General features: G+C 52.2%; 1 protein-coding gene and 1 long non-coding RNA gene across 5 annotated transcripts in view; one reads left to right on the top strand and one right to left on the bottom strand.

Moving 5' to 3' along the window:
• Positions 1-402: 402 nt before the first annotated feature.
• Positions 403-27,827, bottom strand: LOC140635942 (uncharacterized). 4 transcript variants are annotated; one of them, XR_012033294.1, is made up of 5 exons: positions 27,287-27,827; positions 21,162-27,048; positions 20,112-20,302; positions 19,365-19,498; positions 403-1,043 (listed from the first exon to the last, which is right to left on the bottom strand). It is a non-coding gene; the product is annotated as an uncharacterized lncRNA (long non-coding RNA). The 4 variants fall into 4 exon arrangements; XR_012033292.1 differs by lacking the exon at positions 403-1,043 and adding an exon at positions 16,025-18,675; XR_012033293.1 differs by lacking the exon at positions 403-1,043 and adding an exon at positions 16,025-17,944.
• Positions 12,225-27,827, top strand: part of MAPKAPK2 (MAPK activated protein kinase 2) — a 45,472-nt gene continuing 29,869 nt past the window's right edge. The window contains exon 1 of the mRNA XM_072831271.1: positions 12,225-12,898. Coding sequence (XP_072687372.1) covers positions 12,560-12,898 — 339 coding nt within the window. The 5' untranslated portion in view covers positions 12,225-12,559. The remainder of the gene's footprint in view (positions 12,899-27,827) is intronic.

Here is a 27,827-nt window from a genome sequence, read left to right as displayed (position 1 = left end):
CTGCTGACCTGCTCGCTGTGTGTCTCCAGGAGGTCGGCCTAAACTCTCTGGGCCTCAGTTCACAAGGCTTTCCTTAACTGGGGCAGAGTGGAGAACGGGGAAGAATAGCCATTTGGGGAGCTACCAACCCACTTAGATTCCTCCTTCTGGAAAAAAAAAAAGAATGAGCTTAATAATTTCCATTGCTAATTACTGTCCCCCACCCCCACCCCCACGCCTGCCTCCACTCCCAGCTGTGGATTGACGGAGCCGATAAGCCGTACTCCCCCTCTCCCACTCAGACACACACACTTCTGGCAGGCCCTAGATAAATAGGCAGAGGCAAGTGTGCAGAATTATTATTATTATCATTATGATGATTATTATGCTTTCAGTATGAGAAACAGGAAGTGAAACTGACTAAAATGTCCAATGAGAACCGCCTGGCCCTGTCTCTGCAGCCACCCCACAGGCACAGAAGAAGCCAGCCAAGGAACACTGTGGGCTGGCCATAGGCTCTGTCAACCTCCAGCATGTATGTGTGTGTGTGTGTGTGTGTGTGTGTCTTACAAGGATCTTCTCTAAATAACTAGTTTCCAGGACTTGTGATCTTTCAACCTTATTCTGATGCCCAAGCTTCCTCCTTCTTGTAGATGTCCTCAGGGGCCTTTCTTACTACCTCCTTCCTCATTTCCTAGAGAGAGCTTCCCATGGCTGTCAGAAGATGTTAAAGAACAAGTCCTGTGATTAATGGGTGCCTCTGTACACACCTTGCCAGCTGAGGCCAGGTCGGAGCCCGACACCTTTCTCTGCAGCCTGTTTTGTCCCCATGGCAGAGATGCTCCCGGGGCCAGAGGCCCTTCTTCCCTCACCCTTTAGGGGAGCCCTGTTTTCTCTCCTGGCCTGGCCATCTGACACTCCATCTGCTTGGCCGATTATTCACATCCTTTGTCTTTTTCGGTAATCGATTGTGAATAAATGGTAGTCAGGAAACACGGCGTCAGGGCCAATGTCATTATCCCACGATGACATTTCCATTTGCAGCACTGTGGTCTCTGGAAATTCTGAAAAAGAGTGAAAATGACCCGATTTTCATACTACCTTGTTAGCTCAACTTCCCAGGGAGAAAAGAGCAGACGGCGACGTGGGGAGGAGACGAACCAAGCTGGTGTTTCAGAAATACCTTCTCATTTGGACAACGTTCTGGAGACGGCCAGAGGGAACAGATGAGGAAAATGCATCAGGGAGAGGGAGCAAAAACAGAAACAGAGCGAGCCGGATGCTGGGCTCTTGTGCTAGCGCTGGGCCCATGTCCTTTTACGGCTTTTGTACCAAGATCTTGAGCCAAATTAGTAGCGTATTGGTTTGGGAAAACCACAACCATCTAAGTCTCGTTAATATTTAATAAGGGCCCAGTGGAGCCCAGCCAGGGGTTGCCAATGAGGTCACAGCCGGGTAACTGATAGTAGAAGAAAACTCTAGGATAGAGCCCTGTACCCCAAGCTCTATCTCTGGGGGGCTCACTTCCCAGCTGGCCCTGCTCCCTGTTCAGGAGACTGTGGTACTTGAGAAGACAGTGTTGGGTCCCAGCTTCCTGTGTTCAAACCCCCATTCCAGACCATTCTTCAGGTCACTAAAATTCACTGGGCCCCAGTTTCCTCATCTGGGTCCCTGGAAGGATATTAATAGCACCTGATTTATCAGCTTATTGTGGGAGTTGATTGAATCAACACATGGAGAGCACTTAGAACCCCACCAGGAACATTCTAGGCATTCAGCAAATGGGAGCTATTATCATGATGGGTCTCTGTGCGCCATCTGCCATCCTCCATTCCATCCACCCAGCAAAAATATAAACGTCATATTCTGTGACATGCATGAGGCAAGTCACTAGGGATGGAAAGTTTGCAGAACATAAGTCTCCTCCATGGCTTTACTGTCTCCCCAGGATTCTGTTATTTCTTAACACAGTGAAGAGCACGCAATAGGTGGTATCATATTGGCTCCCATTCTTCCTGGTTCCTTGACCTTGACCCTGTTCCTTGCCTGTTTGCCTTCGTTTACTTCTTCTGCTCCCCTGATCTTTCTCTTCCCAACTTCGTAGGATAGGTCCCAGGTATCTCAGCCAAGGAAGGCCCCCGGAGTCCTGCCAGGCTCTCTCTGACTTGTCCTGGTGAGGGAGGCCTGGGAGGGGCAGGGCACAGGAAGCTTGCTGCTCTTTCTACTCAGCAGTTCTCTCTTCCCAGGCCTGGGCTCCTCCACACACTCTCTGGGGAAGCTGGAGGAGGGCTACTAGGCTCTGTAATAACCACACGTCTTCATGGTAAACAAGAACCAGATTCCTGGGGAGTGACGCGGGCGGGAGCCCTGTGGCCAAGCAAGGGAGCTGTGTGCAAGGGAGCAAGGGACTTGAAGAAACACCTTTACTTGGCCCTGACCTGTCTGTGGAAGGCCCAGGGAAAGGCTGCACACCCCCGCACTTAGCAGGCATACCCTGAGTTACAGGGGCCTTCACACTGAATGGCTCTGCAGACTCAGGTTCTGGCATCCTGGCTCACACTCACATCCAGGGAGCATCTGGCCCTGTCTCCCCTTTGTCAGGATTTGTCCCATCCTCTTTCCCTACTCCTGACCCATGAACTCCTGCCCTTGGTAGTCATCCCCCACCCCCTGACCCTTGTATGAGGGATTGTACTCTTCCTCCCTGATGCCAGGAGAAGCCTCACACTCCAGGGAGGACGGCTTGATCCCAGGAACCCAAGAAAGAAGGTTGCCATGAGGTGAGCTGGCCCACTAGCTGCCCGGGCCTTCTGACTTCAGGCGGCATGGCTGATCCAGGGCTTTCCTTTGAACAGTGTTGACTTTGGAATTTAGGATCTGCTGGGCCAGGATTGAGGCCAAACACCATCCCTGCTAGTTCCTAGGTAGAAGGCTGGACTGGCTTCAATACCATGAGAAGGCTACCCTAGAGCTGAGACAGCTTAGGAGGGCTGAGGATGGGAGGGAGCATTTGACTGTAAGTCTTTCTGAGCTTTTGCATTTCATTCCATGTGAATGTATTAAAGATTCCAACACTTAAAAAAGAATTCTGTAAGTTTGTTAACTTCCTGTATGTTAGGTATTAGAGGAGTCCCTTGGTCCTCTCCTCATGGCAGAAGGGATGGTGAGACACACAACTGCATCAGGGACACTTGGTTTGGATCCGACTTCAGGCTTAGAAGGGGCTGTCACAGGCAGGTGGCTACTCAGGTTTGAGATTTTGAGTGTCTGAATGACTTGGAATGTTACGGTGAAGGAGAGGCATTGTTGAGTGTGCTGGTCCAGGAGCAAGGACGTACCTGTTGCCCCCCTTTGATCCCTCCAGGCCTGGAAGGCCATGACTCTCCCATCTGGTGGACAGCAGGAGGCCTCCTCCACCCAGGGAAGTCAATGGGGCAGGCTATTTGTCCTGCTCTGTTACCTTGGTACCTGGGAGCTCACGGGGAGGGGATGGGCCAGTGCCAGCACCCTGAGGACCAGTGTCTTCTCTGGCAGATGCCAGAAGCCACTTCCATTTTCCAGGTATTGTGTATTTGTCTTAGTACATTGTTTCTTTAAAAACGTTTCTCTCCTTTTTGTTCCTCATCCTTACATTCATATAATATTTGAAATGTGCATAGCACTTTCACAAACATTACCAATGGCTCCCTAGTGCCCCTAGTTCAAAGCCTTAGTGGAATTTCTAGCCTTTGTTTCTGCCTCCCACCTCACAGAATCCTATATTCTGGCCCATACTTAATTCTTTCTTTCTTCCTTTCTTTCTTCTTTCTTTCTTTTCTTTCCTTTCTTTCTTCTTTCTTCTTTTTCTTCTTGTAGTAAGAAATGCCCAGTGTGAACTCAAGACCCTGAGATCAAGACCTGAGCTGAGATCAAGAGACAGACACTTAACCAACTAAGCGACCCAGGCACCCCAACTACCTGTTGCTTCTAAATGGGCCATGCGATTTCTTGTTTCTTTCCATTCTGTCCTTCAGTGGCACCTCTTTCTCCAGTGTGGCTTTCTTCCTCTGCCTAGAGATTTCTTGCCCATCTTTAGATGCCTGAGTCAAATGTCACATCTCCAGTGAGGACTTTTGGGTGAATCTGTCCTGTTCATGAGCTCAGGAGCACCATGCTTAAACCATCTCAAGGGTACACCTGTTAGGATGGCTATCACCAACACCCAAACCAAACCAAAAAACCCTGGAAAGTAACGAGCAATTAGTTACATGGAGAGAAATAAGAACCCTTGGCATCTGCTGGTGTGGATGTGGAAGGACACAGCTGCTATGGAAACAGCACAGAAGGCAGGTCTCAAAAAGAATTAAACGGAATCATTATATGATTCAGCAATTTCACTTCTGGGCATAGACCCCGGAGAATGGAAAGCAGAGGCTCCAGCAGATATTAGCACACGCATGTTCACAGCAGCATTATTCACAACGGCCCAAGTGTGGAAGCAAACAAGTGTCTACTGAGGGAGGAATGGAGAAACAGAAGGTGGTGAGTACACACGATGGTGCATGCATACACAAGAGCCTTAAACAAAGAAGGAAATCCTCCCACAGGCTATCACGTGGATGACCCTCGAAGATGTCGTGCTCAGGGAAATAAGCCAGTCACAAAAGAACAAATACTGTATTATTCCACTTGTATGAGTTTCCTAGAGTAGTCAAGTTTACAAAGATAGAAAGTAGGATGGTGGGTGCTAGAGGCTGAGAGGAGGGTGGGAGTTGGGAATCAATGTTTGATGGGTATAGAGTATCAGTTCGGGAAGATGAAAAGTTCTGGAAATGCATGGTGGTGATGGTTGCACAATGTGAATGTACTTAACGCCACTGAACTGTCCACTGAAGAATGGTTAAAGTTATAAATTTTATGTTATGGGCATAAATAACCATCACCATATTTGTATAGACATATAAAACTCCTCAAGGCACTCAATGTCGGGCAGGGGCCTCTAGGCATTCCCATGCCCAGCACAGGCTTTGGCACTAATTTGTGCCCAGTCCATGTTTACTGATATGAGAGGGGCACAAGGTTGATGGTGGGGGAGCATCTGCAGGCAGCTCTCAGGCTGGCCCACATGCCAACTCATCTCTTCCAGCATATCCAGGTTTCCCTTGCACCTGCTGCTCTAGCTCTCTACCCAGCGCCCTTGGGGAGATCCCTTGCCAGCATCAGTGAGTGAGCCGAATGACAGGGACTTGCCTGTAACATGTGCTATATAGGTCACACAAAAGGAAAAACTTACTTTCAGTGTTATAATGAGGCACCGGAAGTTCTGAGAGTATAAAGTTTTTAGGGTCACACACCTACCTATCTCTATGATGCTATGAGTTGTGGTTGTTGGAGGAAGGAGACAGATTAGGTGATTGCCTTAGGTCCTTTTCATCTCTACAATACTACAGCCTTCATAACCTAACAAGATATGTGGGAAAAAAGAAATTAGCTCTGACCTCTGTCATGAAGTGAGCAAAAACCAAACAAAATATAGTATAAATGCCACATGTGCCTCCTATATTTAGGTTCTTCCCCAACAGCTTATACATGCTAGGATCCCAAACTCATGAGTGTCTCACTGACTTTATTCATTGCCTTTACCTCGCTTAGAGGGAGAGTCTTTGGGAATAAGAGTAAATTGCAGGTTGCAGAGCGTGTTTGCTTCTCCTGAGCCATGCGCACAGGCTGGGATGGCTTCCCCAGAGTGGCCTGGCAGGTGTCAGGTAGCTGGACCACGTACAAGAGCATTTAGGAACACAGACTCTGACATATGTGGGAACAGCATGAGTCTGAGGTCTGGTTCTTTCCACTCTAGTGTGGTGACTCCGGCCGGTAACTTAACCTTCTGAGCGTCATGTTTCTAATGATCAAAATAGCAGAAATAATGCTACTTGCAGCCTTGCTGAGAAGATTGAAGGAGATCCTTGGCATTAGGATCTCTATTGCAGCATCACAGCTCACATTTATAGAGGCCAATTCCTACGTGCCAGTAACAGTTTAAAATACTGCATAGTATTTAGGGAATACTTAAGGAATTATCTATCACCCCCTTTCATTATAGAAATGAGTGCTGAGGTTTAGTTAATGTGGTAAATGGGAAGTGGTAGAGGTGGGATTTGGGCTCAGAATTTGATTCCATGATGCTCTGCTGCCTAAGAATTATGTTCTCATGTGAAGCTAGTATCATTATACCCATTATACCCTCATATCACTAACCATTCCACACGTGCACACACACGCTCATGTACTTCTTCTTCACCTCTCTTATCCTCCCATTTCCATTTACTTAAGTGAGGGAGGGAGGAAAAAAAATCCAGGGGACACAAGATCACCAGGCAAAGATGAAATGACCTTTTGAGTTGACACACTCTGGTTGTGTTCCTGGATGACAAATCCCCTTTTCTTTTCTCTCTTCCTCAATTCATTCTCCAGGCCAAATGAGCATCTGAGTTGCAATGGATGTGCCCAATATAGGTTAGACTGGAGGGACAAAGCTTTTGTTTAAAAAAAAATATTTGTTTATTCACAAGAGACACACACAGAGAGAGGCAGAGACACAAGCAGGCTCCATGCAGGGAGCCCGACGTGAGACTCGATCCTGGGTCTCCAGGATCACACCCTGGGCTGAAGCCAGCGCTAAACCACTGAGCCACCTGGGCTGCCCAAGGGACAAAGCTTTTAATACAGAGACAACAGCTTGAGGCTGCCTTGAATGTGGTAGATTATGTACTTCTTTCCCCTCCACTTCCCATAGTAAGCTGCAGAATTATAATTAGGCATCTTCTAGTCCTAATTGGCCCCATTTGTAGTCCCTTTGGACGATGTTATATCTGTTGATGTGCAGAGGCTAAGTTTCCATTCCCCTTTGGGTACTTCCTTCTTTCTCTTTCCATTCCCATTCTTCCCCTCCACTGTAGCTGCTCCCTACTGTAGCACTTAACTGTCAAAGGTTGGGGTACAGACAGGGTATGGGGGGATGGGGGAGCAGATAATTTCTTCCCCTCTGGGAAACCCTCAATAGGGCATTCTTTTTAAAATTTTTAAGATTTTATTTATTTATTTATTCATGAGAGACAGAGAGAGAGAGAGGCAGAGACATAGGCAGAGGGAGGAGCAGGCTCCATGCAGGGAACCTGACGTTGGACTCGATCAGAGGTCTCCAGGATCACACCCTGGGCTGAAGGCAGCGCTAAACCACTGAGCCACCGGGACTGCCCTCAATAGGGCATTCTTGGAGGCACTTGCTTTGGGTAGAATTTTTTTTCCATGGATTAGCTCTTAGCACTTTTAAAGATTTCAGAAATTTTTGTGACGAATGATTCTTATATGTCATCCTCACATTGAAGATTCTTTCATTTTATCAAAGAATTCTCACCCTATGATAATTATTATCAGCCTACTATCTCTGTAGGCCCCAAATAATTTTTCTTCCAAAGGGTGAATTTTCAGTGGACAGATCTTTTCCTGTGAATCCTTTTTGCAATATTCTGCTTTTTGCCATACTAGCATTAGATACCAAATCTAGTTTATCTGTGTGCATATGCATATCTAGCAGCCTATGGATGATCCTATCTCATCAAGAGCATGCTATCTGAAAAGTTCCAAGAAATCCACCTCTATAGAGTCCTACCCACCTTCATCCATTTGTAATATCACATCATAGTAAAATAGGAGATCTTTACTCCCTGATGATGTGAAGGCAGGGAAGGGGAAGCTCGGAGAAGAGAGATTGCCATGGAGCCATGATTTATCCCATAATATAACCCAGCTATGCAAGTTAACATAGACCTAAACTAGAAGATTGACGGAAACTGAGATGTGGGAGACTTAAAGTTTATCAAAAATGGAAAGTATAGCTCATAACTCTTTGGGCCATTCCTGTCCAGAAATGGCGGACACTGTATTTCTGAAAACAAGAAGGATGTGTGGGTATACATTTGCTCAGGGTTTAGACTGGGAGATATGACCGTGGACTTCAGGTCAGAAAAACCTGGGTTCTGTTCTTTGCAAACTCTGTGACCCTAGGAAAGCTATTTAATTTCTCTAGGATTCAGTTTCCTCCCTTAAAAAAACAAATAAATGAGAATAACAGTCCACACCCCATAGGGCTGTATAATAGTTGGGATAACTAATAGTTAAGGTTAGTTGTGAATGATAGAAAACCTGGTATATCAGTTACTATAATAAGAAGGACATTTACTACTCTTCTATAGAAAAGTCTGGATAAGTGGTCTAGGGCTGATATGACAGATGTATGCTCACCAGGACATAGGCTGCTCTTATCACTTTGTTCTATCATCCTCAACCCATGGCCTATACTTCATGATCCAAGATGGCTCTTCAGGCTCCAGCCATTAAATTTTCATTCCAGCCATCATGGAAGAGAAAAGAGGAGGAGAAGGAAGAGGACCTACCACTTCCCCTCAACCCCTTCTATTTATAAGTCATTGGCTAGAACTAAATCTCATGAATACAACCAGCTTTAATGGAGGCTGGGAAATCCAATTTTTACTCTGAGAAGTCATGTGCTTAGCTAAATATTGGAAGTTCTTTACTATCAAAGACGGGGAAATGGGTACTGGCCCAAAAAAACTAGCAATCTGCCACAGATCTTTATGAGACTTAAATGAGATGATGCAGATGGAGGGCTGAGCACAACGTAAGCACCCAATCATCGTCATCATCATCCTCACGAGAAAGTGGGGAATACTTTGAAACTATCCCCAGCTGTTTCTTTATTTTAACCTCATCTTATTAATAATGTCACTCTTACCGACCTCCCTTCTCAGACACTATCAGCTTTATCTTTTTTGAAGGTCAGACACCTATACCTTATGAAATAAAACGATGTAAAAGGAAAGCAAGGGAACAGCGAACACAGGATTCAAGATAATGGTTGTCTTTGGCTGGGGAAACAGAGGTGGTTGGGGTGGGGATGGAGGAACCACCTAGTCATTTCATTGTCAAAGCCCTAGTCTTTATTTTATTTTGGGTAGGGGATTCACGGGTGCCTCTTGCATTATTAAAAATAACTGATAACCAACTAAAAGTGGAGGTACCTGGAGCCACGATGAGGCTGTATCATGATCAAGGATTCTAATCAATCTGACTCTACGCATATAAGGTCTTTAAATTGTCTTTGCGGGCACGGCATTGTGTGGCTTATGTCCCTGCAGGTCAATGATAGGCAAAAATAGTACTTTCTATCTGCATAGACTTTTCACTTTCGAAGTGCTTCTACACATCAATAAAAACTGCTTAAGAAGTTTATTACACATCATTGAGAACGTGGCATTGTACAAATAGGACTATGGACTTCTGTGTCCTAAGGGAAAATAGTTTCTTTTTTTCTTACGGTAGCTCTATGAGGTCAGCAAGACAAATGTGTTATCACTTGTCATAGATGAGAAAGAAGGAACTGAGAGGGCAAGAGACTTCAGTGAGGTTATGACTAGTTGGTCTGCAAAGGAACTTAAGACTGGATCTCTTGCCCAGTGCTTCTCCCTTTATCCCAGCTCACTCCCAGTTATAATGCCTCCATTAGGCATTTATTCCGTGCCATATGCCAGGCACATTGTGCTGATGTGTTTGTGTTCACGTAGGTGTGTGTTTTCTGGAGGCTGTGTGGTTTATGTAGTCTCTGTGCACACGCACACGGCCATGCCCTAGGAGTCCTTGTGTGCCCCAAGCCTAAGTGGTCCATGTAACTCCTAGAGGAATCCCCAGCTGGGGTTTCAGTTGTCTTATTATTCCTAGCTCACTGGGCTTCAGCATCTCTCCAGAGCCCCAGCTAGTTAGGAAGGTAGTTTTGATATCAGGGACAGATCCCCAGGCAGGGGGGCACGGGGCAGAGGAACCAGCCAGCCATGCTTCAAAAATAATAATAATATTTCCTGATAATTTATAATTTATGAAGAGTTCTCATAAATACGACTTCATTAAATTCTCACTCTGCCCCAAAAGTAAATGTCATTATTTTTGTCATTTACTCAGATACAAAGAGAGGATAGATGGCTTGCTGAGGGTACCTCCACTAGAGGATGGACTTGAGCTCAGGTCATTTGTCTCTAAACTCTGTGCTTTCCTATCTCTGAAAAGGCAGAGAGCTAATCTTCTTTCCAGCCATGTGGAGAGAAGCCAGGTGAAAGCTCAATGCCAAGCAGTAGGAAGCCCCCAGTGACACTCTCTGTGGGCAGAAAAAGACCAACTCAGAGCGTGGAGCAGCCCCAGACCAGACAGGGACCTTCAGTCAGCAGAGAGAGAGACTGAGCAGTTGGAGCTTTCCACCTCCCCATCCCTGCCTCCTTCCTTCTCTGTCCCTGGGCATCTCCCCTGTGTGCCTTGGGGGAGGTGAGAGCCCCACTGCAGCACTGGAGAGGGGAAGGTGGTTTCCAATCTCTGTGGCCTTAGGCAGTCTCAGTGTCTTTGAAGAGTGAGGGGTGGCAGGGCGGGGAACTCTAACCACATCCACGCTCAACTACTGCAGCTGGAGGTGAATCCCTCCCCCTCCAGCTCCCAGACCTGGGTCTGCACCACTTTGGCCACGCCATTCCCTTGCACCCTTCTGTTTTCTTCCCCACACATTAACACTACCTGCCACTGAGAGGCTGAGCATGGAACCTTGTACACAGTCAAGTTGTACACTGAATAAGCCCTGCTTTGGGGCACCTGGGTGGCTCCAAAGGTTAAGCATCTGCCCTTGGCTCGGGTCATGATCCCAGGGTCCTGGGATCGAGTCCCTTATTGAGCTCCCTGCTCAGCGGGCAGTCTGCTTCCCCTCTGCCTCTCCCCCTGCCCCCTGCCCCGTGTGCTCTCTCTCTCTCTTAAATAAGTAAATAAATAAAAATCTTAAAAAAAATTAACGCTGCTTCGAAAGAGCTAATATTTATGTTAGGGGAACTGTTTTCTTCCCAGCCCCACGCGGTGGACTCTGCGGTCCACTCCGGGAGGCCCTCCCAGAAGGCTAGCCTTCTGCTCCACCTCTTGCTCCGTCCCAGCCTGGGGTCAGTCCTCAGGGGGCCCCTACCCTCAGGCTATTCCCTTCTTTTCTCCCTGAGCTGGATCTCCCTGGAAGAGGGAGCTCTGGAGTGTTGAGGGAGGACACATTAGGGGCCACGTGTGGCCACAGCCCAAGCCCTATTTTTAATTTTGCCTTATCAGTAATCAAGCTGAGGCTTTGTCTTCACCTGTCCGGTTCCTTTGTTTTATTTCTCAACTGTCCCACTAGTCAGAGCAGGAGCGGGTCGGCAGGGGGTGTATTTGGTATCATCCCCCACACCCTCAGCACGTGCAGAGGCCCTGGGGCGGCGTATGCTTAGGGCCTCCCCAGCCACCTGCCCTGACCCGGGCTACTGCAGGCCCAGCTAGGTCCTCGGGATCTTTCCCAGAGATCCGGCGCCAATCTGGATTCCAACCCGACTTCTGAAAAATACCCGCTTCTCCTAATGGTGTAGGTTCAGCGACTAACTCTTCCCTGCCGGGGATCAGAACCTAGTCCCCAGACCTCCCTTTGGGCCACAGAGTCCTCTCTGAGTCTCCCCCGCCCCCCCCAAAGGTGCTGCTATCCTTTCCGCTGGGTTAGAGGAGCAGGTGGCTTGCTCGGGCCCTCCGGGAAGGCTGAAGGTCAGTCTCTCCTGTTCCCATTCAGTTTCCCTTTTTTTTTTTTTTTTTTTTTTTTGTAGCTCATTTACATAAAAGAAGTTCAAAGTTACCATTGCTACATTGTTGGCGGTTACCCCACGATCCACCTTTTAAGGGCAGAGCGATACACTGATGGGAAGAGAAATGCAAGACTCAGAGGCGAATGAACGTCGCGAAGCGATTGCCCGCGCGCTCACCCGGTCCCCGGGACCCCGGGCTTGTCCGCCGCCGCCCCGCCCGCGCCCGGGTCTCCCGCGGCTGCTGCCCGCCGGCCGCCCGCCCGTCCTCCCCCGTGGCTGCTGCTTCCCAGAGAGACGGACGGACGGGGCAGAGCAGAGGGGGTCTCGGGGCTCCGGGGCGCCGCTCCTCGCACACGCCTGCCTGCCTTCCGCGCGGCTCCGGCGGGCGGCCAACCGCGGTCTCGGGCCCCGCGCCCCGGCGCCCCGCGGCACCTCGCGTCCTCCCCTTTAAGGCCGGCCCCGCCCCCCGCCCCGCCCCCGCCCCCGGCCCCGCCCCGCCCCCCCGGCCCGGCCCCTCCGACCCTCCCCTTTAAGGCCGGCCCCGGACGCAGACGAGGCTGTGACGCGGCCGCCGGCCCCCGGGCTGGGAGCATCGTCGCGCGGCCGCTTCCCCCCGGCCGGGCCCCGCCGTCCCGCGGCCGCCGAGCGCCAGGCCCCCGGGGGGAGGCTGCGAGGGAGGCAGCAGGCCCGGCGGGCGCCAGCGGCGCGCGGCGGGACCCACGGAGCCCCGCGGCCCGCCGAGCCTGGAGCCGGGCCGGGCCGGGGCAGCCGCCTCCAGCCCCGAGCAAACTTGGCCGCCGGGCGGGGGGCGGCGGGGACCCGGTCCCGAGCCCGAGGGGGGGGCGGCCGCCGGGCCCCGCGCCCCCGCGCCCGCGCCCGCGCCCCCGCCCCCGGGCACCATGCTGTCCGGCTCGCAGGGCCACAGCCCGCCCGCGCCGCTCCCCGGCCCGCCGCCCGCCCCGCCGCAGCCCCCCGCGCCCGGCCCGCCCGCCGCGCCGCAGCCCCCCGCGCCCGCCCCGGCGCCCGCCCCCGCCCCGGCCCCCGCCCCGGCCCCCGCCCCGGCCCCGGCCCCGGCCCCGCCGCAGTTCCCGCAGTTCCACGTCAAGTCGAGCCTGCAGATCAAGAAGAACGCCATCATCGACGACTACAAGGTCACCACCCAGGTCCTGGGGCTGGGCATCAACGGCAAAGTTCTGCAGATCTTCAACAAGAGGACCCAGGAGAAATTCGCCCTCAAGGTGGGTCCGCGGGCCGCGGCGGGGCGGGGCGGGGCGGGGCGGGCTCCGAGGGGCTCCCGGGGACCCCCGGCTCCGGAGCGGCCGGAGCGCACCGAGCCCCGCGGGACACGGCGTCGGCCGGCGGGTCGGGGGGGGCGGGGGGTCGGGGCGCCCGCGGGGTGCGGGGGGTCGGGGCGATCGTGGGGGGCGGGGGGATCGGGGCGATCGTGGGGGGCGGGGGTGTCGGGGCGCTCGCGGGGGGCGGGGGGAGTCGGGGCGCCCGCGGGGGGCGGGGGGGTCAGGTCCGCGCCCGCCACGCCGCCGACCGGGCTTCCGGTCACCTCCGGGTGTGGGTGGCGGGACCGGGAGGGACCCGGGAGGTCCCTGCCGTGGTGGGGTTGCAGCGGGCCCCAGCCGGGGCGCAGGCCGGTTGGCTCGGGGACCCCACTTCTGCCAGCTTCACGCCGGCCCGAGGAAGTGACTTTCGGGGGCTGTGGTTCCCCATCCTCTCCTGCCTCCTTTCTTTCCCTCCGCGGGCACAAAAGGCCCCATTACTCATTGAGCCGGTTGGTCGCGGAGTTTGGAGAAGTCGGATCAGGGGTTGCTTTAGCCTCGCTCCTTATTTGGGAGCCGGAATGTGTGATTTCACTTCCCTGGGCCTCCGGAGCGCGGCCGAGCCGCCGTGGGGCGCGCGGGCGGGGGGGGTGCGGGCCGGGGATTCCGCGGGGCCGCGGGGGGGGCGACCCCGAGCAGCCGCTCCGACCTGCGCCCGCCGCTCCCGGGGCTGCACCGCGCCTGGGCCGTGCTGATTCCGCAAATCGGAGAGGGCGCCGGAGCCCCGGACACGGGATTGGTGGACGTTATCCTCGAGCTGGGGAAACCCAACCTCTTTTTTTTTTTTTTTTTTTCTAAGGGGGTGTGGTGGTTGGGGTGGGGATAAGGATTTAAGTGAGAATACCCGCTTCAGGAGTTAAACAGAATGGACTTGGAGGTCTTGATGCCACGGGTGGGTCCCCCGTGCAGTGTGAGCCAGGGTTCGGGGTCACTAAGAAGGTTTTCCCCTCCGACAGGTTTCAGATCAAACCACATCTCTAAAGGTGACACATCAGGCCTGTTTCCCCTGGGGCGTCTTAAATGATTGGAGGAGTAGAAAAATACTTCCTGTGTTATATTTTTCTCTTCCACCTACCCCCCCCCCCCCCCCCAGCTAGCTGTGTTTAAGTTCTTAATACAAAACTCAGATAGGTGTGATGGGTGGAACTGTTGGAATATATAATTAGATGTAATAAAACTCTGGCACTTTGCAGTTGCAGAGGGCAAGCACATCCAGTGTCCAGATTTTAAGGCCTCTACGGTGATTTTCTTGCTGCTCGCATCCTCCTTTTCTGGGGGAGGGCTTTCAGCTAGTCTCAGCGTTGTCAGAATTTAGGTTTCGACTCCAAGCTCTTGCCGTGGGCTTTCGGTTGTTGTGCCTTAGACCACTCTTTTCCATACTCACAAGTGGGGACAGGTGGGAAGAGTGGTGGTTTACCTGTGGCTCTGACCTTGAGGAGCGGAGGTGAGTGGATGCTGTTTGACCACAGTTAACCTGTACCGGTGAGGAAGTGACAGACGTTGTTTCTGGGAGAGTTTTCTATTCCCTCTGAGAGGCCATCTGCCCTCACCCGTTGGCAGTTTGGGGACGATGGCTGTTCATCTCCTTGGATAGTTGGAACATTGCATAAAGACTTCAGAACAGAAACTCACAACTTCTTCCTTTATTCTATTTCATGACACGTAAAACCATAGGCTAAAATGTTTTAGGTTGGCGACTCAGATCTCTGTCGTAATTCAGGTTTCTATTATTGTAATTAATAGAGAGATTTGGACGTTTCCCTCCTGTAAATCGTTCTGAAAGGAAAAATCCAGCAGCAGTCTAAGTAACACTCATAATTCATCCTGCTCAGGTTAGAAGTCAGTCTGTTTTGACAGGCAGTCTGCTCCCAGATATTATAAGTTGACTCAACTGTTAAATTGTAGATTCCCACACATCTTTGTGTAAAAACTTAATAATAGAGGAAGAAAGAAGGTATGAGGCATTCAGAGAGTGACAGCAGTGTCAACAGTACTTCCATATCCAAATATTGGCTAAGACATAATTACAGCTTGTGGGGGGAATCTGGGCCAAAGAACCCTATTTGAGACATACACCAAAGAGATTTCTAGATCTTGAATCTTGATGAACTTAACCTCATATGCTGAGTAGTGAAACGATTTTCAGAACCAGGAGTTCTTTGATTATAAAACGAGGGAGGCGGATGTTGCAGGCGAGGACGGATTACCCCACCTGGAAGGTGCCTGAGGAAAAAGGGACCAGACCTCTACTCTACATCCAGTGTCAGGCCGTTCCTGAGGATTTAGGGCAGGAGCTATAGGGCTGGAGCTGGGCCTCGGATGGGGCTTCTGATCTCTGCTGTCTCACAGCTCTGAGAGTGGATGGGAGGTGATGGCTGCCCCGGATGCCCTGCTCCTTCTGTGGTCTGATGACCTCTTAGTCCTCTTAAGTGAAATCAGTGCTTTTAAAAAAAAAAAGTCCCCACTTAACCCTGCTGCTTCTCTACCTCCACCTCAGAGAGCTAGCATTTCAGGGCTTTTAGTGGGTGCTGTGACCTCACCTCACCATCTCTCCTGGCTGCTCTTGCTAAGTTCTGAGTCATACTCATACTTTGTCAGAGTCGAAAGGGACTTCAGAGGTCATCTCCTCTAAACCCCCTCTTCTTGCAGAGGAGAAAACCAAGGCCCAGAGCAAAAACTTACTTGAGGTCATAGAGCCATGCACTTGGCAGAGGCAGGATTAGAACCTGGGGCGCCTGACTCCCCATCTCAGACCTCTTCCCACTTCATAACTGCAGTGACGTCCGCAGGCTCGGACCTGGGGTTGGCTGCTGCTCCAGAGCTCCCTAAGCCCGAGGAGCTGCCCTCTTACCCTCGTGGCTCTTGGTGAGGGGATGCCCGGTGGGTATTTATTGCCTCTCCAGCAATAACTCCAGAGTTGGGGTGGCGGGGGGGTGGGGGGGTGGCAGCTTATATACCAACTCAGCAGGTTCATGAATTTTATTTTATTTTATTTATTTTTTAAAAAATTTTTATTTATTTATGATAGTCACACACACACACACACACACAGAGAGAGAGAGGCAGAGACACAGGCAGAGGGAGAAGCAGGCTCCATGCACCGGGAGCCCGACGTGGGATTCGATCCTGGGTCTCCAGGATCGCGCCCTGGGCCAAAGGCAGGCGCCAAACCGCTGCGCCACCCAGGGATCCCGGTTCATGAATTTTAAATTGGGTAATGAACTTTTAAAAAAAATTTTTTTTTTACACCACCTCCACCCCTTGGAGGGAGCGTTTGATAGAAATCGTACTTATTATTTTTTTGTATAAGAATGTGGGAATTCTCCTAACTCTTTCTTTGGTAAGGACACCTAGTCTCAATCCACTTGTGTAATAATTGGTTGTACTCTCCGGGGGGTTCCTCAGCTGCTTCCTGCTGCTCTGTGTCATGGTGACTCTTGGGTATTAGCTGAACAAATTTAATTAAAGCTGGCACCGTTGTCCCTCTCTGCTGTGTGACTCTGATTAGTTGAAGCATATTATTGCCATACAAAATATAGACTGTTATCATACCTTATCTCTGTTTATCTTTCCATTGCGTGGATTAGAGAAAACAAGGTCCTGTGATGTCGTCTCCTTTCCTTTCTCCTATGGTTCTCCCTCCCTAGGTCACTTTGTGTCACTGTGGTGTGGCTTCCTATGGTGTTCTGAAGGGGAGATAATCGGAACCTCCCGTGGTTGTTCTGGATGCAGAGGGGAACACAGGCGCTCCCACGGCCCCGAAGTACAGGCTGCATCCTGCTCAGCACACCTCATGCTGAGCACCTCCTGGGGAGCAGGATGGGTAGCCTGGCTGTGTGAGGGGCAGTGTCCCCAAATTGTCTTTGCTGGTTGGAATTACATGGGGGGACAGTTTCATTGACTAAATTGGCCTCTTTTCTTTTAAAGAAAGAGAGGTGGGGGAGAGAGAGCCTCAAACAGGCTCCAGGCCCAGTGTGGATCCCAAGGAGGGGATCGATCTCGTGACCCTGAGATCATGACCTGAGCTGAAATCAAGTCAGACACTTAACTGACCGACACCCAAATCAGTCTCTTTTAAATCCACTGTGGTTATAGGTTGTTGACATTTCGCTGAGCATCCTACCATATGCTTGGTGGTGTAGAGGATACAGAGATACAGACGTAAAAAATGCCTTAAAATTTAGGGGGTCAAGAAACCGATTTGGAGAAGGCAGGATTAACAGATGGATTCTGCATTGTCCAGTATGGTTGCCAATACCCACGCACAGTTATTTAAGCTAAAATTAATTAATATAAATTAAATAAAAAATCAGCCAGCCAGCTTTCAAGTGTTGAGAAGCTACGCACGGCTGCTGGCTACTGAACGGGATAGCTTGGAAGAATAGATTCATCCTCGTAGAAGGTTCTACTGGACTGTGCTGATCTAGAGGTGAAACTGTGTGGTTGGGGATAGAAGAGTTTTGGAAGGGAAATCTGTGAGGAGCCTAGGAGCCACGGAGGGCTCATTGCTGGGCCTCTGAAGTTTAAGCAGATTTGTAGGAGGGGCTGGTGACCCTGGCCCTGAGGGGAGAACAGGAGACCAGGTGGGCAGGGAGCGTGTAGGGCTGCTGGCCCAGAAATGAGGCGAACCTAGCTTTGTATTAAAAGCAGGCTTTACAGTATTTGTGGGGCATGAAGTAAACTAACAGGCTGTTGTAAAGAAGGGTGACAGATCACAGAGGTTCAGACCAGGGAGGTCTAGTTTCTGGTTTCAGAGACCCCCTCCCTCTCGTGGGGCCTTGGCGCCCGCTGAGGCAGGATCAAAGGTGGATCAACGTAGGGTCCTTTTTCACTTGTGAATTCTGGGCTTTGATGGAGCTTGAAAATAGTTTCCAGCTAAGATCTGGGATCAGTGGCTGATGGAAAGGGGGAGAAAAGCAGCCCCAGGCCTCGGGACCAGATGTTGGTGGGTGCCTGGGAAATGAAGAGGCTCCTTTTCAGGGGGGCATGACGGTATTGGGGCCCACGATTAACATGTTTTGACTGCTTGGGACCAGAGGAGTCGACTCATCATCAGTTGACGATTCTCCCTAAGAAGCAGGTGCAGGGATTCAGGGAGAGGTCTGGAGGGGCCAAGCTTTGGGACTGCAGATTTAATCCCTGGCCAGCTCCTGGGTTGGAGGAGAGGCCAAAGCTTCTGTCACCTGCAAATCCCAGGAGGAATGTCAGCCACAGTGGGGAAGGACAGGGCACTGGTGTCTGCATTGGAGTCCTTACCAGGAGGCCCTCAGGGCTCTGATTCAGAACTCTCCCTGGTGGTTGGAGGTCTTGCTTCCTCTCTTCCACTTTGGGCCCTTCCAAGGGCCACATAGGGTCTCTTTTTCCCTGTCTTTCCCGGACTACATCCTTGCAGATGCTTCCGTGTTCCAGGAGGGAGGGGCGGGCAGGGCAGAGTTGTTCTTTGTGTTCCAAGGGGCCGCAGCTGCTCTTGGTAATGATTTAAGGCCCGTGCGGAAGAGTCCCATACCTCATTGCACCTTAGAGCTGATGACACTCCCTGGGCATCTTTCTTGACTCCTTCCATCTCACCAGAGTGGGAGGTGAGGCCAGGCAGGAAGGGTTCCCAGGTCTTACCCTTGGTCTTCATCAGGGATGCAGTTCCCTGGGATCTTCCCTCAGTCTCGGTTCCCGTGATGTTTTGGTTGCTACAGGTAGTAGTATTGGGACTGTGGCCCTTGCAGGGCAAAACTGAGCTGAACTAACTGCTCCCTGGGCTTTTTCTACATAGGTCACCTTAATGATGGGGACATTGGTGGAGAGAAGGGGCCATGCCCCTGGGCAGCTTACCGTACACCAGGGGTAAAACCTAAATCAGATTTGGTACCTTTTCTCATCATTAGCTGGATACTGATATTTTGCATTTTAGGATATATATGGGTACAGATTTATGAAGATGAGTCTGTTATTACTGGTCATGTACTAGCTAAGAAAGGAAAAGATGATGTCCAGTGTATGTGCCCTGCTAACTGGTCATGTGACCTTGAACAGGTCAGTTAAATTTCCCAGGCTTTGGTGCCTGTGTCTGAGGTCAGGCTCCCAATTGCTCCTGAGCACTGGCATGGGTGGGGTGGGGTGGGGGGGTACGGGGTGGAAGGCTGTGCCCAACCTGCTCCCTGTCGGACCATCAGCAGTGCCGGGGCCAGCGGGGATGCCCCTATGATAGGCTTGATGCTGGGCTCCACGGTAGCTGCGTCCAGTTAATTAATACTCATCGCCGACCAGCTGCTCCTTCTCTCGTGGGAAGACTTGGCAAGCGTTGGCAAGCGTTCCAGCGGGCGCCTCGGCGGAGAGCATGGGCTGTGTAACTCGGGGCGGGGTGGGGGTCTCCTCTTACCTTGAGGGCAGAAGAATCCTAGTGTCGTGGGGTCTCAGGGTGGAGAGCAAGAACTCTTCGTGTTCTGGAACTTTGTTCCCATTTGAGGTGTGGGTCCAAACAAGGCTGCGGGGATTGGCTGTGCAGGCTGCGCCCTGCAAGGGGGCGGGGGTGAGGGCTGTAGTCTGACCTGCTGTCCACTAGTCTGGCTTCGTGTTGCCTTGGGGTGGGGCTCGTCCCAGTGGATGCCTCCTTCTAAGTCACCCAGAGATATGGTGGGGGCTGGGGGCTGTTCCCAAAGCCCATGAGGAAATCGGGATGTACATCCAGATAGCACTCCCCCCCTCCCCAAGGTTATGTAAGACTAGAGACCAGAAGTCCGGAGAAGCAAGAGGAAAGACAGATGCCTGGGGATGCCTCTTTCCTTCTCTTCCGGCTCACTTGGTGCCAAAGCCGTGGTTTCAGCCCAGAAGCTTTGGCTGTGGGGTCCCGTGGGCCAGGCCACCCTGCGTGGTTGGAGGAATGAGACACCCAGGGCAGAAGGGGATGAGGTTGTGCTCAGCCCCTGGGAGTGCAGCCTTGGGCTCCTGGTTCTCCGACCTAGTAAACATCTCTGGGTGCGAGCTGGTGGGTGGGAGAGGCTGGGACGAGGCCCCAAGGTCAAACCCTATCTGTTAGTCGTGTTCCCCTCCAGCACCGGCCAGGCTCTGTGTTTATTCTGCTAGGAACCTGAGCTGCCCAGAAGGGTCATGTGAAAGGGCATCTTACTCTGAAGGGACGGACGTTCCAGGCATCTCTGTGGCCAGCGGCCATCTAGCGCTCATCTGGAAGGTGAGGGGTGGTGGCCCAAGGCAGACGCTGGGTGGCCACCATTCCAAGGCTTTCCTGTCTCCTAGCAGATGAGGGGAACAAAGGGGGCCTTCTCTCTGCGTGACTCGGCCCCACTGATTCTTTTGAACCTAGAGCAAAGGTGAGGGGGACCTACTGATGAGCCCCTGCTGGGGACCTACTGACAAACCTCTGCCTTCCACCCCTCCGTGGCAGGTGATGGCGTCAATCACCTCCCTGCCATTGTGATGATCCATATTGTCACTAGGCTCCCAGCCTACACACGGGACATTTGCAACCTGGCCTCCCGCCCAGGGCCTAGAATTGTTACTCAGCCCCTCTGTCCCAACAGCTAAAAATAGACCTGCCACTGGTGCAGTCTCCCCTCGCAGCCGGGCCCTGCTGTCCGCCCCAGCCTTCCTGTCCCTGCCACACTGCAGAAGACGGAGTCTCTCTTCTAGCTCGATATCTCCCCCTGCGGCCCCTTCTCTTGCAGCCTGAGCTTGGTGGGTGGTTGGGGCCAACTGCCTTTCCCGAGCCCTGGGAGGGAGGCATGGCTGGGGCTGCTCCAGGTGGCGGATCTCACTCCTGGCACTCGGAAGAGTGATAAAAGTGATTGCCCCCAACCACCTGCCGAGCTCAGGCTGCAAGGGCAGGGGGCCGCCGCTGTACAAGGGGTACAAGGGCCCGGGGAGCTGCCCTGCTTCTCCATCGGGGGGAGGGCTAGGGGGAGGGTGTGGAAGCTCATCAGAGTCCATGAGACTTTCCCCGTGCTTGCCTCCTGCCCTGGCTGCCTGCAAGGTACACTGGCAAGGTACACTCCCTGCCGCAAGGTGTATGGCTGAGTTAGGAGGCCCTGCCCCTACGTGGGGCTGTCCCGGGCCCTCCCCCGACTGCCCCGTGACCGCCTGCTACCTGCCCTAGGACTCCTGTCCCTGTCCCGTTGCTCAGTTATAATCTTCCCCCCTGCTGTGTGGGGCTTCGGGTTACCACGCTCAGAGATGTGACCTCATACTGTCGGCCTCCAAGCGTAACTGGGCCCTGGTTACTGGGCCCTGGCTCTTGGGCCCTCCTTCCCGAGTCAGGCATGGCTCCTCCAGCCTTTTCAGCTTTGCCACCTGCAGGATATCACAGAGAACACCGGTCTCTTCTGTCTCCTGACTGTGGGGGCAGGGTTGTTGCTGATCCATGTTCATCGAAGCCCAGTGGGGTGGCCTCTTCCCTTCCTGCCTGGGGATCCTGGGCAGGCGAGGAAGCAGAACAGAGATGCTAGGTGACAGCATGATAGATACTGGGTGGACCATTTCTTTTACCTTGACTTTGACATTCTTTCTGATTTTCCTAATCCTTGGACAGGTGTTGGTACTAACCATGCAAACAAGGGTTCTGCATCTTTTTTTCTGAGACTGAGGTTTGTTTGGGAGAAGAGGTGTGTGAGGGAGGGTAATAGGAGCTGAGGTAGGTCTTGGGGGGCCCTCTGGCTTCAGCTCGAGTTACATACTGGACTGTGTCTCTGTGGACTGCTTTCTCCTGTCTGTCCCCCTGGGGCCTCATTTTCTCTGCGGGGAGAGATTTATCTGCCAAGGCCCATTGGCTTCTGAAGGGAGGAGTTGGGTGTAAATTGCTAAGAGTTTATTTTTAACTCTGACAGAAGGAGCCCCTGTCCTTGGAGTAACCATACCCTCCCTCTTCTCTGTCCCGGGCCTCCTCCTCTGGCTTCTGAAATTCTTAGAGGAAAGCTTGCAGATTCTAAAGGCCAGGCTTCAGGGGAGCTGGGGCAGTGAAGCCTCTCCAAGTGGAGGATCTGCCAGTTGCTGGACAGGCCAGACTTCTGTAGAGCTCAGAGGACCCTGGGGGGAGGGGCAGGGAGGTGGAGGGGGAGCCCTGGGCATTGGAGGCCACAAGTGTGGAACTTAGAGCATCCTAGGAATGCAGGTGGACTGGTGTAGAGGCCATAGGGGCCTTGGACCGACTCGCCAGCAAATGCCAGCAAAGGCGAAGGTAGCAGGGGTCATCTTGCGTCCTTCAGGTGCCTCTGTCCTCATAGGCACCCGGAGCTCTGAAGGGGAGAAGGAATCGGGGACAGAGCCAGTGCATATAGTAGCCTGCTTTGGAAATGCCTGTGTTTACAGAAACACTGAAGTTTAATTATTCCCTCCAACCGCCGGGCTCCTGAGTGTCACATCCTTTCCACTGGAGCTGGTGTGGGATCCTCAGGGACTTCATACAGTCATGTGACCCCCAATGTCCCCCCTCGCCTGGCAGGGTGCTGGTCACCTGGGCTCCCTGCGGGGAGGAGGAGGGGTACCAGTGACCCTCGGCCCGCATCTGGACCCTTCTGATTTCATGGACTTGTTTTGGTTACCTTGCCTTAGATTTTTAAAAGGAACAGAGACTGGGGTTTGAGGTGTAATGAGAGCAAGAAGGAAGGGAGAGCCGGAGGTGGGTGGGGTGGGTGGGGTGGGGTAGGGCCAGGCCAGAGAAACGCGTGGCTGCCTCTGAGAACCTCAGCTGGGGAAGGGAGGTCTTGCCCCCTCTGTTCCTTGGGGGATTACTCTGCCTAAAGCCAGCTCTGATCATGCAGCTTCCCCGCTTAAACCCTTCAGTGGGTTCACTCTGCCTGTAAAATACAGGACATTTCCGGATCCTTCCCTGATGTGACCCAATCTGTTTTTTTGTGGGTTTTTTTTTTTTGTTGTTGTTGTTGTTGTTGTTGCTGTTTATTTTCTGAATACCTGCTGTGTTTCAGCTGAAGTGCCTTACCTTTGCTGTTTCCTTAGTAGGGCCCTGCCTCCCTCTCATTCCCCACCCCCATCACCTTTGCTCACGGGATGTATGCCATCTGTCCACCTGTATCATCTTTGCCTCCCTGCCCCACCCCTCTCTGTATCTAGCTACTCCACCCTGTACAAATGCTGCCACTTTCACGAAAGCCTTCACGCTAGAAGTGGCTCTCCCCCACCTTCCCTGTCAAGCTTGCCAAGACACTCTTCCCCTGTTTCAGTCTGTCTCCACGTTCAAGGGGGCTCTTCTAGATACTGGATTGTAAGTCCCCGAAGATTCACATCTTCGATATTTATATATCCTCTTATTTCCATGTGACTATATACCCTCTTTAAAAAAAAGATCATGGAGTATTTTGGCATCGTGCATCATACCTAGCTGCCTAATAAAGGTGTGATCGCTGAGTAATAGTGGGCGCTACCTGCATGAACGTAAGGTCCTGATAGTGATCCTCAGGTGGAGGGGGGACAAGAGGAGCCAATCAGGGCGTGGAGCAATATTGGGCTAGGCTCTCTGAGATTGAGCCAGGGGCCTAGTAAAGCCCCCCGCCCCCCACCCCCCGACCGTGTCCGAACCTGTTCTTCCTCTTATCTGCTAAGAAACCATTCATAGCAGAACAGTCTTCTGGGCATTTCTTCCCTCCACACATTCGGATCTGCTGACTCAAGCTGGCACCTTCTGTTTCTACTAACGGATTTCTCGTTCTTGTAAGGGCCCTGACCACAGTTTCCCATTGATGCCTCTTCTCTTTCTCCTCCCTGCTCCAGAGCCCCTCCTTTTCCTGTTCCACTACGGAGATGATCCTTCTGTCTCTCAGAGAATTTTAACTGAGAGCGGGACGGATGTAGAACTAGCCAGCTCTCCTCCAGCTCTTGGCATCTTCTAGTTAGCTCCAGACAAAGCAGAGACACACAGATGCGGTCCAGGGTGATGTGACGGCTGGCCTCGCTCCTGCGTGTCACAAGGAGACGCGTATTGAGCCCCAAGTTGCCAGGTCTGAGGTCAGAGGTTTGAATTTCCATGGGGCCACTTAATTCCATGCCACAGATTTGTAGGAGAAACAGATTGGGACTGGTATCCGAGCGCCCTGGCTTGTGTGGTCCTCAGCAGGTCCGAGAACCTGTCTGGGCCTCACTCAGTTTCCTCATTTGTGAATCACAGGGCTCGGGCTTGATCTCAGACTTGATTGTAGAGGACTCCTGCCTGAATGAAGGGTTTTCTGTATTACTGTTCCCGCACTGCTGGGAAAACAACCCTATGCTGGGAAGAAGGTGGGCAGCCCAGGTTCCGGGCAGCAGGGACCGTTCCTCTCTACCCTCACCTTCTGCAGGCCAGTGTTCCGTCACCTTTCCCAGGGCTGTAGTATTTTTATTCATTCAGCCGTTCAGCCAGTGTTTATAAACATTTATTCTCCTCCATGCTTGCCTCCTGCCTTCCCTGCTGCCTGGCCATCAGGACGCCCAGATGGCAGGATTAGCCTCGAATGGGAGACAGTCAGGGTCATCCCCTTGGGTTTAGACCCCTTTAATACCTCTGCTATATGAGATGAGAGGAATTTGGAACAATGAGGGCTGATTCTTTCTAGCAGCTTAGACTAGACTCCTGCCTTTCTAAGCAGGATTTGCCTTAGGGTGCCTTCTATCCCTCTGTGATCCGAAGCAACTTACTACTCGAGAAAATTAATTAGCAGTGCTGAGGATGACTTCTGCAGCCTCCCTGAGGATAGATCAGAGCGGCACAGGGACCCTGATGCATATAACAGTCCTCCGTCTCCTGCCTCATTCAGATCACTGTTAACCGTTTAGCAATACTGTGAAGGTTTCCCAGATTAATAACAAGTCTTTATTGAGCAGATACTTTGTGTCAGGCATTGTGTGAGGTGTTTTACTTACATTCTTGGTAATCCCTTAAATAATACTGCAAGGTCGAAGTCTTTACAGAACACTTAGACTTTACAGAAGGGGAAAGTGGTCAGACACGTTCAGAACAGTGCATTTGCTAGCAACGATTTACTGAGCACCTGCTAAGCGCCGTCAATTATTTTCGGCCCTGGGGGGATCTGTTAAGTGCACAAACCAGACCAAAAAAAAAAAATCTTGTCTGCATGGAGCTTGCATTCTAGCAATGGGAGACTGACAAGACATAATCAATTAAATGATACAGCTTGTCAGATGGTGGCAAAAAGGGACGCCTGGGTGGCTCCGTGGTTGAGTGCCCAAGGCGTGATCCTAGAGCCCCGGGATGGAGTCCCGCATCGGGCTACCCGCAAGGAGCCTGCTCCTCCCTCTGCCTGTGTCTCTGCCTCTCTCTCTGTGTCTCTCTCACAAATAAATAAATAAAATATTTAAAAAAAAAAAAAACAAAAAACATGGTGGCAAAAAGAAAGGAGGCCCTGGACTGCTGGGCGTGTGTGTGGCTCAGGGAAGGTGCACTGGGATTGCACTTGGGAGTCCTGGGAGGGGAGCCATCAGGTACAGAGCCATGAGGCTGCCGGTGCTGGGAGGGTCGGACTCAGCCTGCGCTCCCTCTGGCTTGCCATACTGCCTCTCTATATAGTTCCTCTACGAATCCGTTGTAACTTAGTACTTAGTTGCCCTAGCAGTTTAGGTTGTATCATCAAATATTTATGGAATGCTTATTTTGTGCACATCGCTACACTGATAGGGTATGGGCCCTGCCTTTGGGAACTGATGATCCAGACGGGGAGTGAACACCCGTGTGAGTATAAAAGGAGTGAAAAAGATGAAAAAGACCCCCCCCCCCCCATGAGCCCTGCGATCCGGATTGTGCCCTCTCACACATACTCTCATTTGACGGTCTCTGACACAGGCAGGCCAGGACGTCTGATGTCTGGGTTTAATACAAAGAAAGAGGCTCGGGGAGGTGGCGGTGGGTAAGTGGTGGAGTCGGGGCTGTGTGGCCAGGGACACCTGGGAGGGGGTCAGCTCTGCCCGGAGTGGGCAGAGGACACATCATGGAATCACACCTGTGACACACAAGGTGGGGGGCAGATAAAAGTGTGGCCCGTGGGAGGGATCTTGAGGAATAATGTGAAGAATGACGCTGGGTACTCCCACCTTCCGTTCGGCCCAGGGGGGCAAGGCTGACCTCCTCCCAGGGATCTCCGTGGTAATAGGAAATGCTTGGGGTGGGGTGTTGGCGGCCGGCCGTCCAGTAGAGCCGGGGAGGAAAGGAGTCATGAGGAGTTGGCCGGGCTGACCCCGTGGCAGAGCTGACTTTTATGGGCCGCTGGGCCCTCACGGGACTCCTGTCCGGCTCCGAGGGGCCACGCCGAGCTGCGCGCCTGAGGTGGGGGGGTGGGGGGCAGGCGGCGTGCAGGGTGCCGGGGCGGCTCTCGGGCCCGGGCTCCGGCCACCTTAGGCTCCTGTCTCTCGGGGCCTCCGGAGTCCGGGCTCAGGTCGGAGCCAACCGTTAGCACAGCTGGGAAAGTGAAGCAAGGCCTGGGTTTTTTCCTGAGCGAGTGTTGTGGTGAAGGAAGTTGCAACACGATCTTTTCTTTTCCTTTCTTTTCTTTTTTTTTTTTTTCTCTTTTTATAGAAGGGGAAAACCATCTTCCAGTAAACTTCAAACTTCAGTTACAGCCTCTAGTCTTTGATGGAGGGCACTGGCCGCCCCCCTGCCCCCCGTGCTCTTGGTAGAGATCTTTCTTTCCTCCCCCGTCCCTCTCCTCCAGGGCCATGGCCCTGCAGCAGGCCGGCTGCCTGGTGGGCTGCCCAGCGGCCTCTCCTTTACAGTGGGAGCTGGTGAGGGAGGACAGGTGGTTCCTGACACCCACCTGGCCTCTCCTGCTCCCGCATCCGGCTGTGTTCATTGGGTATTCTAGAAGGCCGAGGCAATACTTCTCGGCTCAGGTAATCACACTCGGTGGTAGATTCAGAGCATGTGCCTAGGCAGGTGCTGGGCAGAGGGGCTTGACGTGTGGGAGGCGGGAATCAAGGCTGGAAGACCACACACGTTAATCTGGAGTTCTTGGTCAGGTTTGAATTTGGCCTTTGTACTGTACCTGGGCAGGAATCCAGTTATGTTTGAAAGCATGCAGATGATTTATTTTCCTGATGGGAAATTTTGAGGTCTGGAAAAGTAGTGGGTTTGGGGTTGTGTTTCTTCTTCTCCTCTCCTCTCCTCTCCTCTCCTCTCCTCTCCTCTCCTCTCCTCTCCTCTCCTCTCCTCTCCTCTCCTCTCCTCTCCTCTCCTCTCCTCTCCTCTCCTCTCCCCTCCCCTCCCCTCCCCTCCCCTCCCCTCCCCTCCCCTCCCCTTTCTTGGATTTCTGTGCCCCCCAAATTTCCGTGGCCAAAACGTTCTCTACAAACCTTTGCGACCCTGGCTTTAGTCAACCAAGGGGTGTTTTAGGTCATCCCTGAGAGTGAGGCCTGCTTGCTCTGAGGAAGCTGGGAAATGCCCCACTGCCTGGGGTGCGTGGTGGCTGCTGGCACTTCTAGTGCTGCTGTCGTTAATTGCTTTCTCCAGCAGAGGAGGGCAAAGTCCGTAGGGGTGAGAGTTTTAGTTTGGGCTGTTTTCTGTACCTGTTGTCTTTGGTACAGCTGACATAGAGCTCCTCTTTTCCTGCGGTTTTCTTTGAATTTAATCTCCCTGTCTAGTGCCCTTCAGGCTGGACATGAGCTCTGAGAGGTGGTGGTGGATGGAGTTTGCTTGTTTACCTGGATCCCACAGTGAACACATCAGCCCTCTTTCACAGGATGCTGCACTGGTCAGTAGCGTAGCCCTAGCCACATGTGGCTATTTAAATTAAATAAATAAAACGAAACATTAGTTCCTCTGTAGCAGTAGCCACGTTGCAAGTGCTCAGTGGTCTCATGTAGCTAGTGGCCACTGTACTGGGCAGCACAGCTA

This window comes from Canis lupus, chromosome 6, assembly GCF_048164855.1.
Source record: "Canis lupus baileyi chromosome 6, mCanLup2.hap1, whole genome shotgun sequence".
NCBI classification, from domain to species: Eukaryota; Metazoa; Chordata; class Mammalia; order Carnivora; family Canidae; genus Canis; species Canis lupus.
The sequence above is the reverse complement of the archived record's forward strand: the minus strand, read 5'-3'. Positions and strand labels throughout refer to the sequence as shown.